This window comes from Heterocephalus glaber, unplaced genomic scaffold (assembly GCF_053883595.1).
Source record: "Heterocephalus glaber isolate CG9 unplaced genomic scaffold, H.glaber_assembly_v1.0 deba00000071, whole genome shotgun sequence".
Taxonomy (NCBI): Eukaryota; Metazoa; Chordata; class Mammalia; order Rodentia; family Bathyergidae; genus Heterocephalus; species Heterocephalus glaber.
The window spans coordinates 28,695,211-28,705,463 of NW_028258137.1; the positions used below are offsets into that span (position 1 = coordinate 28,695,211).

At 53.7% G+C, this 10,253-nt stretch overlaps 1 protein-coding gene across 11 annotated transcripts in view; it reads right to left on the reverse strand.

The window, feature by feature from the left end:
* The window catches only part of Slc12a3 (solute carrier family 12 member 3), a 44,931-nt gene extending 35,518 nt beyond the window's left edge, over nt 1-9,413 (reverse strand). For 6 of the 11 annotated variants that reach the window (XR_015440146.1, XM_087184195.1, XM_087183837.1 and 3 more), the window contains exons 1-8: nt 9,088-9,413; nt 7,955-8,101; nt 6,261-6,435; nt 5,479-5,574; nt 5,131-5,270; nt 4,715-4,825; nt 3,619-3,730; nt 3,279-3,409 (exon numbers count right to left, since the gene is read on the reverse strand). Coding sequence is in view for 10 of the 11 variants with exons in the window: in XM_087184195.1 (XP_087040321.1) it covers nt 3,279-3,409; nt 3,619-3,730; nt 4,715-4,825; nt 5,131-5,270; nt 5,479-5,574; nt 6,261-6,435; nt 7,955-8,101; nt 9,088-9,369 (1,194 nt within the window). In the remaining variant the exon portion in view is untranslated. The remainder of the gene's footprint in view (nt 1-3,278; nt 3,410-3,618; nt 3,731-4,714; nt 4,826-5,130; nt 5,271-5,478; nt 5,575-6,260; nt 6,436-7,954; nt 8,102-9,087) is intronic. The other 5 variants (XM_004843195.4, XM_013071624.3, XM_004843194.4 and 2 more) reach the window with 3 other exon arrangements.
* Nucleotides 9,414-10,253: the final 840 nt, after the last annotated feature.

Below are 10,253 nucleotides of genomic sequence, written 5' to 3' on the forward strand. Positions count from 1 at the left end.
TGCTGGTGAAGTGCACAGATCCATGTGAACTCCTGGCCCAGACCTGTTTACTCTCAGCCTTCATGACATACTTGTCATTAGGCATCAACTGGTTGTGTGATTCCACAATGATAAACAGATGGGAATGGAAGACAAGCCCCAAGCTTCTTCTTTTGCTCCAAGAAAGAACTCTCTGTATTTTCCTAACAGCAATAGCAAATCTTCACACACACCTGTCATATGGTCCATTCTTTTAGGAACTTTCTCAAATGTAATTTCCTAAGAAGTAGCCTGAATGCCTCCACTGGCTGGTGGGGAAACTGAGGGCAGAGCACAGTGAAGAGGACCCACTTCATACAACCTCTGGTGGCTCTGATCCTGATGCCACTGTGGTCCACAGCCTTGGGGTCCACAGGCCAACCCAGGAGCAGCAAAAGAGACTGGGAATTTTACAGCAAGTTCAAGACCTGCTCCATCCTCTGGGCAGAAGCTCCAACCTGGAAAGGAGGCCATCTCTCCATTGAGCAGCCCATTTATTACCGCCCCATCTCTGGTTTCCCTGAAGTTTCTGCTTACAACCCAGTCAACAAGTACAACCTGCTTAGAGACAAGTTGGAATGTGAGGGAAGAAATTACAGGCAGACAGAAATGGGAGAAGAGATGCAGAGTGGTGGGAGGCTGGGGTCTTGGGGAACCCCAGGTCTGCTGGAGTCTCTTTTGGGGACCACACAGACCTGGTCCTTCCAGGTGTGCCCAACTACCTAGGGATGGCTTGACCAGGTCATGCACCCAAGTCCCTGACCCTGAGGCCAGCAGACCAGACCAGCTTGCCAACCCCACTTCTAGTGGGCTGAAGAGCGTCTCCCAAAGTTTATGTCTGCCTTATGTAGACCTAACGTACTTATGTCTACCTCAGGATGTGATCGTATTTGGGGATAAGGACCTTGCAGTTGTGATTAGTTAAGATGCAGTCATTCTGAATTAAAGTGGGCCTCAAATGCAATCACTGATGTCATTCTAAAAGAGGGAAGGACACGGAGACATGGAGGAAAGAAGGTCATGTGGTTATAGCAATGCAGACTGGATGTGCTGCAAGCCCAGGGATGCCATTGTCAGGATCCACTAGAGCCAGGACATGGCCAGGAAGCATTCATCCCTAGAGACTCCAGAGGGAGTCTGCCAGTACTTTGATTTTGGATTTCTAGACTCCTGAATCACAAGAGAATAAATTATTGTTGTCTTAAGCCATCTAGTTTACGGTAATTTGCAGGAAAGAACACACAACCCCTCAGTCTGTGTGGGAGTGGCCTCCATACGGACATCCCTGGGGACAACACATGAAATAGGTCATTTAAATTCAAGTCTTTATTCTACAGACTTGCTTTCTAGTTTCTCTGCCATCGTGTGGCCCTGGCTCAGCCCTGTAACCTCTCTGGGCTTGGCTGGTGTTATGGTTTATAGCTAGATGTCCCCAAGAGAGCCTCATGCACTCATAGACAGGGCTTTGGAAGGTGATTGGATTCTGGGGGCTTATAGCTGGCTTGTTATTAAGAGGTGGGGTCTGGTCAGAAAAGGCAGGGCCCTGGGGACTCAATCACAAAGGGTTCATCTCTCTTCCTGGCTCCTCCCTTCAGTCTGCTTTCTGGCTGCCATGAGATGGGCAGCTTTTCCTCTGCCATGCCCTTCACCATGCTGTTTCTTCTTTGGAGCCAGCCAACCATGGACTGAAGCCTCTAAAATACAGCCAAAATAAATCTCTTCTCCATTAAGTTTTGGATGTCAAGTATTGAGTCTCAGTGTTGAGAAAAGTGACAAAGAAGCTTGCTTGTTTGTGTCATAGTACAAATAACGATGATGGTGATGATGACAAGCTCTCAGCGTATCCCCTATGCCCAGCACTGTTCTAAGCACCTGATACAAAGTAGCTCTTGGAATCCTTAGCCCTGCAAGGCTGGGGCTATATGAGTTCCATTTCCAGCTGGGGAAGTTGAGGCCCGGAGAGGTCGTGAAGGAGTTGCCCAAAGTCTCACACATAGGAGCCACTCTGCAGCAGAGTGCATTGTCCCTCAGGATGAGCAGAGCCAAGGGCCAGCAGCCTCTTTAAGGCTGAGAACACTGAGGACAGCGAAGATGCCTACCTTATGAGCTCAGAAAGAGCTGCCTGCCCTGATGCCTGCATGCTGGGCTGATGGTAACTGAAGGTGCTTAATGAAGCATCCAGATCAATTCCCAGAGAAAGGACCAGAGCAGGACAAATGCCCTGGTTTCCAAGCCCTGTAGTATATGCCCTGGAGCAGATCCTGCTAGAGCCAGGCTGGTTTTGGGATTATCTCCAATTTACAATTTAATCCATTTAAGCAAAAGCACCTAGGAGTGCCTCTGGGTGGGCCAGGAGAGTGGGAGGAAGGGGTAGCTGTGATTTCCAGTCACCTTGGAACCTCCTGCTGGCAAAGGCTCCACGAGCTTCTCATCTTTCAAAGCCCAGATCTACCCCCAGGAGTTTTGCCCCAGCCCCTGTCAACATCAGTTTGTCCTTCTACCCTGCTTTATGGCACTTTGTACTTCTGCTCCAACACTATGGTGCACCGTTATCCAATCAACAATATCCTGAGCACCTAGCTTCTCTCAGGCTGTAATCTGGGAATACAGACGTAGAGGGGGGTTGAGATCATTATGCTAGGAAAACAATGACTGCAGGACAGCCTGGCAGAGCTGTGGGAGGAGGTATTTGGAAGAGGAAAAGAATTTTGGGAGGCAAAGAAACAAAGGTAGGGATTCCCAGGTGGAGAGTGCAGCAGAGTCAAATGGATGAGGGTGACATGGGCAAAGCACAGGTGTTTGGGCTGAGCAAGGGTCGTGGCTACAGGGACAGTGCTCAGGGACAGGGCTGGACAGGTGTGCTGCAGCCCAGCCAAGGAGCTGCCTCCGTCAAGGCAATAGAGAGTGGTGGAAGGATGTCAGCTCAGCAAAGATGTACATGCTCAAGGCCCAGGTTTGGAAAGTCACAGGAGGGTCAGCATTCCCCCTAAGGCTGAGAGTTCTGTGAACCCCATTTTGGGGTGTCCTGCAAGGGACAGAGCACAGCTGGTATCAATCAGTCAACAGCCTCCCAGTGAAACTGATTTGGACTGAAGGGAGCTGCAAAGGCCTGGACTGGATTGGGTGTAAGCTCTGACCTCCTCTCCGGCCTCAGTACCACACTCAGTGACCTGCAGCAGATCCTGGTGTGACAGGGAGTGAGACTGTGCTCATAGCTCCCTGCAGTGCCAGGACACAGGAGGGACAGGTGTTCTGCTCACCTTGAGATCCCCGGAGATGTTGGCTCCTGCCAGGATGCCGGTGGCAGAGGGAAAGAAGATGGAGAACATTCCGAAGAAGCTGCCATCAATACCCCGCCAGTCAGGCACTAAGTTCTGGACAAAAATGTCTCCTGGAAAACCAAGGCTAGAGTCAGGGCCACCTGGAGGGCTTGGTCCCTCTAGCTGGGCCTGGCCAGGCAGGCAGTCAGCTTCCCAAGCAGCTCCTGGCCATGGGAATAGGGTATTCCATCTTTCTGCTGCTCACCCAATGGGTCAAATTTTTGGACAAACTATCCTTGCCCTAGAGCTGTGGTCTGGGGTCCACTCTACATGTACATACCCCGGTAGCTGAAGAAGCCCTTGGAGGCCTTGTCCTCAGATGGGGGGATCAGTGTCCCCACCAAGTAGTTGGCAAAGGAGACCATGATGACAAGGAAGAACAACACCTGAGCCTGGGAAGTAAAAGACCCCAGGGGTCAGGCTGTGGCCCCACACCTTCAGGGAGCCTCAGCAGGGACAAGCTTGCCCAAGTCCCTCGAGCCATTATTCATGCTATCTTTCACTCACACCCATTGCACAGTAAGCTCTGTTCAAGGAGCTGGGAACACAGCAGTGAATGGGATGGCCAAGATCTCTTGTTCTGGCTGATGAGTATGTAAGATGACTTTAGGGGAGGAATGGAGTGTGGTGGGATTGAGGTGAAGCTGCTTTAGCAGGGTGGCCTGGGATAGTGTCTGGAAGAAACAGACTTCTTTGCAGATATATAAAGGAGGAAGATGAGTGAGGCATAGCATGGTCTGGGGACTAAGGTTAGTACTTTTAAGGAAGAACAAGGAGGTCAGCACTGCTGGAGGGAGGTCAGAAAATGAGGGAGCCAGAAGGTGCAGGAGCCACGCCCTATCTAGCTTGGAGGTCCCCTTTTGGTCAAGTATGCCAGTTTTAACCCAATACTTCTGCCCTACACCTTTGACTTTTAGCTGGATACATGGTTCCAATGAAGACCTACTACCCAGCCTCCCTTGCAGCTATAAGGGGCTGCATGACCAGGATTTAGCCAATTGGACACAAGCAGGATTGATACAGGCAACTTCCAGCTTGTACAAGAAAGGGAAAGGGAAAGGAAATTCATTCCCTTTTATTTCACTCTTCTTCCCTTTCCCTCTGCCTGGACTGGGGACATCATGATGGTGGCCACCTGGGCCAGGTGAACAAGGGCCCACACCCAAGGGATGGAGGAGCCACAGGATGGAAGGAGTCTGGGTGTCCAACCCTTGATGGGCAACCATGTCCACTTGGACTGTTACATAAGAGAGAAATGAAGCCTCTATTTGGAGGTCCTGTTAGTTGGAGTCTCCTTCACAGCCGCAGGACTTGAAGCCTAGCTAACACACATCAGAACCAGGGCCCAGGCCCAGGGCTGTGACTCTGCTCCTCACCTTGGACTCCCACTCCATGCCAGCCAGGGAAATGCCCAGGAGCACAGTGACGGTGACCACGCCAATGATTCGGATGTCGTTGATGGGGTCCACAATGGGCACGCCGTACTCCTGGGAGGGCAGGTTGGTTGTGTGCCACCCTCTGAACAACACATGCCCCTGGACTCCACTTCACTGAGGTCCCTCTGACCCATACCTAAGGGTCTTCCTAGCCCACAGATTCCCAGGGCAGCTCTGCATGGACCTGGATAACATGGTCTTGGGGCAACACACGGTCTATGGCGACAGTTTTGATTTGATGAGATTCTCATTGTCACCTGTAGTGACTAGACTGTGGCCTTGGTTCCCAATGGAAGGAAGGCCGGCCCAATGGGAATGAGCACAGTGGGGCAGCCTGGGGCCCAGCCCTGCCTCACCTGCAGCAGGTCCCGAACAGTCTCTGCAAAGCCCACGGTGTGCATGGATACACCAACGGCGTTGGCAAAGGCAAAGATGAGGCCAATGGAGCCCCCCAGCTCTGGGCCCAGGCTCCGGGAGATGAGGAAATAGGTGCCACCTGCCAGGGCCGGAATTGGAACCCGCAAAACCAGAGGAATCAGCTGGTCAGGCTGGGTTGGGGAAGGTGACCAGGGGACAAGAGCAGGAGGTGACTGGGTCCGTCCTGTGGTGTGGGGAGCCTGCCCGGAACCCTCACCTCCAATCACAGGGGCAGCCCCGGTGTCCCATGGGTGGGGAGCCCACAAGGGAAGGCTGTGGGGACGCACCTGACTTGACCTTGCCATTGGTGGAGATGGCAGAGATGGAGAGGCCAGTGATGGAGGTCACCGTGACCGAGAGCAGGATGATGATCCAGGTCAAGACTGTGTGGGGTGAACGTGGGAGCCCCAAGACTCAGTGAGGGTGTTTCCCAGGAGAAGAGCGATGGAAGGAACCTACTAATTCACTGCCCCTCTCTGGACCTCAGTTTTGTCATCTGAGAAATGGGTCACTGTTTACTTCCTGGCATTTTCTGAATAGCCTAGGAGCTCATGAGCCCACATAAAAAGGATTGCTAGTTATAGAAGGGAAGTTCCCTCCTTTAAAAACAAAGGATAAAAATAAAGTGACAGTTACCATTATGAGCACCTCTTCTCGAGCCAGCTGCTGTCATCAGCCCCATTTGACTGATGAGGAAAACAAGATTCACAGAGGATAACAAACTTGCCTAAAGTCACATGGCCTGAGGCAGAGCTCTCACCTGCACCCTGGCCTTCCAGAGTGCAAGTCCCTCACCACATGTCTGCAGCAGGAATTGGCTCAGAGAGGTTAAGTGACTTACTGAGGACAAACAGACCAGGGGATCCCTGAGGACTGCTGACTCCCTGTCCGATGGGTCTCTGTCACGTCACCCTCACTGCTGTCACTGCAGGGGCTCCACACCATGCCAGAGAAGAGCAGCCTGACCTGTGGTCTCTGCAGCCCAAGGTCAAGCCTGCTCCCAGGGGTCTTAGTGACAGAGGACAAGGACTCAAGCACAGCCTCCCTCCTCTCCCAGGCTGGCACTCACCAATGCCCGCCTGCGCCGTAATCCAGGGGAGCCGCAGGTAGAGGATCACACCCCAAATGTTGAGCATACAGCGGATCTGGGAGGACAGCGAGGTCAGAGGCTCTGTGTGCACGCCACACACCCCATGGCCAAGCACATAAGTCCCTGCTGCTGGTCGTGGCATGGCATTGACCTCCTAGGTGTAGGAGACACCAGTTCTCTGTGCTTTACCCACGCTGACAGGCCAGGCCCTGTAGTTCACCAGGGTAGGAGGGGGTCCACCTCCTCCCCAGGCCTAAGGATGGGCTGCAAGCAAGATCACAGCTCCTCCTAGTCCAAACCAGGATCCTGTGTCCACTAGACCCAGCTATGGCTCTAGTGGCTAGCTGTTGACCTGAGACCTGGCTTTTTTTTTTTTTTTTTGGTACTGGGGATCAAACTTGGGTCCTTGCACTCCCAGGGCAGGTGGTGGAAACACTGAGCTAAATCCCCGGCCCGAGACCTGGCATTTTGGGGGAGCTCAGCAAATATCAGCTGAGCCAATGCCTCACTTACAAGTGGAAATCAGGGCTCAGGTTGCTGTGACTTCAGTTTCCAAATGTAAAGCAAAGTCAGAGGCCGAGACTGAAGCTAATGCTCCCAGCGGTCCCCTGGTGTGGTCTTTGGCTGCACCGAGTGGCAGAGTTTCCGAGGTCCTCCGCCTGCTCTGAGATGCTAAACAGAACCACTCCAGGCTCTGGCGAGCACCTCTGAGAGAGCAACACAGACCCTGAATATGACCCTCTGGGGCTCGTAGTGAGTTTAGGGTTTAGATGGAGAAACAGTCATAGCTAATTGGCAGCTGGCAGCATTAAGATCAGAACTGGGCTTCCTGTTTCCCAGAGTGAAGCTAAAGATTTCTCCACTCGTGAGCAGCCCCCCACCCCCTGCAGAACTCCATAGTGTCTTACAAAGCAGAGTTCACTTGATTCTTTACTATCTGGGAGCTTATTCGTGCTGTAAACTAAAATAAACCTTTCCCTTCACATCATGCAGAATGAAAAACAACACAACGCACAGTTGTGGATTTACTGTATATGTTTAGTGCTGCCCTCTGGTGGTGCTTTTGGAAAACACTTCTGTTTTTCTTTTTCTTTCCTTTTTCTCCCCCCTGTGGTACTGGGGATTGAACCTAGGGACTCACACTTGCTAGGCCAGCACTCTACCACTAAGTCACCTCCATATCCTTTACGTTTATTTTAAATTTTGAAACAAAGTCTCACTAAATGGCCCAGGCTGACCTCGAATTTGCAATCCTCCTGCATTGGCATCCCAAGCACTGGGCGTTGCAGGCGTACACCAACCATGCCTGGGGGTTAACAGTCTTTTCATAGAACTCTCTGGCAGGCATTGACCCAAAGACTTTACATTTATTAACTCATTTAATACTCATTTCACAGATAAGGAAACAGAGGCAGTGAGTTGTTAAGTGATTTGCCCATCGCCATGCAACTAGTGTGACTAAGCAGAGATCTGCCTCGGGCCTGGGTCTCAGCCTAGGGCATAAACGGAGTGTTGGGAACCCTAAGTCAGAGAAAACTCAAAGCCACGTGTAGATAGGGGAAACTGAGGCCTGGGCTGGGCCTTGGTTCTGCTCTGTACACTAGGACCTGAGAGTCGCAGCTGAGCCTGCATGGAGCTCGGTCCCCCCACCAGCCCACGCCCTACTCACTCACCATCACTCCCTTCACCCAGCCGAAGCGCACAGGCTCCCCGGGGCTCGTCTCACCATGGGTGCCCGCCTCATCCTCCACCAGCCCATCGGTCAGCTCGTGGCTGGGCTGGCTGTCAAAGGCCAGGGCGTGCAGGTGGCTCCCTTCCTGCTGGGGGCCCAGAGACCACAAGTCAGGCAGGCCCTGGTGCTGCAGGTTGGGTCTCTGCAGTCAGTCCCCCGCCTGCCCCACCACGCCACATCCAGGCCACCCCAGACAGCCTCACAGGTATGGAGCTGCTCTCGGGGCTTTGAGAAAGCCCACAATGGCAGCGGGGACTGGCCACGTGGGAGGCTGGACATTCTGGGCATTCCTGATTATGGCACCTGTTGCTGCTGCAGAGCAAAGGCCTGGGACCTGGCTAGGTAGGCACAAGGCCTGAGAGGGGTGGGACAGGGTTACTGTCACCCCACAGAAGGGTGACACCATGTCCAGGACCACACAGTGGTCCCTAGCAGAGCTAGGACTGGAACCCAGACCTCCACCCCCAGCGTGGCTGGTCCTCCTGTGTGTGCCCAAGTGACCGAAACCCTCCTACCGGGGCTTTTTTCCTGGCCCCTGAGCACAGCAGCCCTGGGTGGAACACAGGGCTTTGCAAACCCCTTGGGAGTCAGGAGGGAAGTCCGCTCAGGGAGGGGAGGAGCCCTGTACGTTTAAGTCTCGGCTCCAGAATCAAGAATGGTTGACTGTCAGATGGGAAAACCGAGGCTGCACGGGGGCTGTGACAATCAGGATCCTGACCCTGCACCCTTCACAGTCCATCGAGCCCCTCTCTGAGAGCACCTTTCCTGCCCTCTTCCCCCAGGTCTGTTTCAGGGGTGTGCAGCCTCTGCTTGCATGCTGCCACTGACGGGAGGCTCACTTCCTCTCTAGGGAGCCCGCTTTACCTCTGGGTTGCCAGTGACCAGACAGGAAGAATTACATGTGCCCAGAGGTTCACCGCTCCCTCCCCTGCTACTTCACTTGGGCCTCTCAGTCCTTGAGAAAGACCCTTATCCATCTTCACAGCTCAGGCGACAGCCCGAGGCTCAGAGATGTTAGGTCACACAGCAGGGAAGTGTGGGGTCATACTGTCATGTCTTCTGACATGCGCTTACCTTGAGGAAGGAGTGCAGGTCAGCCAGCGTGGGCCGGATCTTCCGAGGCTCGCCGGGCAGGGCACTGTCGGCATAGTGCTCGTAGGCCGGCACCACGTCGATGGTGTTGTACCCGAAGGTGCGCATGTAGAGGGTGCTGCCGTGGGTCAGGTGGTTGGGGTGGCTGGTGTCATAGGCCGCTGTTGGCAGGGACTCGTCACCCCCAAGGAGTGTGCTGATGGTGAAGCGCCCGCTGCACAGGGCAGGGTCCCTGGGCATCTCCGCTGTGGGCAGCTCTGCCATTGTGACTCAGGTATCAAGGGAGGGGTCCAGGGTCGGCAAGGACATGCAGGGTGGCTTTATAGGCTGAGTCTACAGCGGGGGAAAGGCGGGAGGGTGGCCCAAACCGCCCACAGCTGGTGAGCAGCGACCCTGGACAGGTGGGATCGGAACACGTGGCCCTCCTGTCCTGCCCACTGTTGGATTGGTGACACAGGACCTGCCTGGGACGGCAGGCCTGGACTTGCCTGGAGCCAGACACTAGCTGAGTCCTGGAGTGGTTCCTGAGTCTGGGGGAAGCAGAGACCCCCCAGCCAGAACCCAGGAAGAAGCAGTCTTCAGAAGGACACTGCGGGACCTGAGAGGGACCTCAGGGGTGCCCTGATGACCTGAGGACTTACCATGGTCCCATCTGATCTGTTGCAGTTTCAAAAACCTCTCACTGTAGTATATGGTGCTTTTTCATTTAATACTTTTGAGTAGATGAATGGTGTGACATTTTAAAAGATGCAGATCTATGTGAAAAGGAAGTCTCTCACATTCCAGTCTCTTTCCCAATGTCTTGGCAGGGTGTGTGTGTGGGGGGGGGTTGTTTCCAGGGACATCTAGTATATATAAACCACTGTGAACAAGTGGCTTCAAATCAGATTGCAGCCACCAATGGACAGATAAGCCCCAAGGCTGGTAGCACACTGCATGTGAGCCGCACTTCCCTGGGCTCTACCTGCAGGTCCCGGAGCTAGGAGAGCCATCCCCACCACACTCACAGCAGGAAGCCCCGTCCCAGGGCTGGCCCAGATCAGGAGCTGGTTTTGCCAGCACCCTGAGGCCACTCCTTGATTGCACAGTGGCAATGGGAATGGATTCTGTCACCAGAGGCTACCTAAGCCAGAGGCCACTGGAAGAGG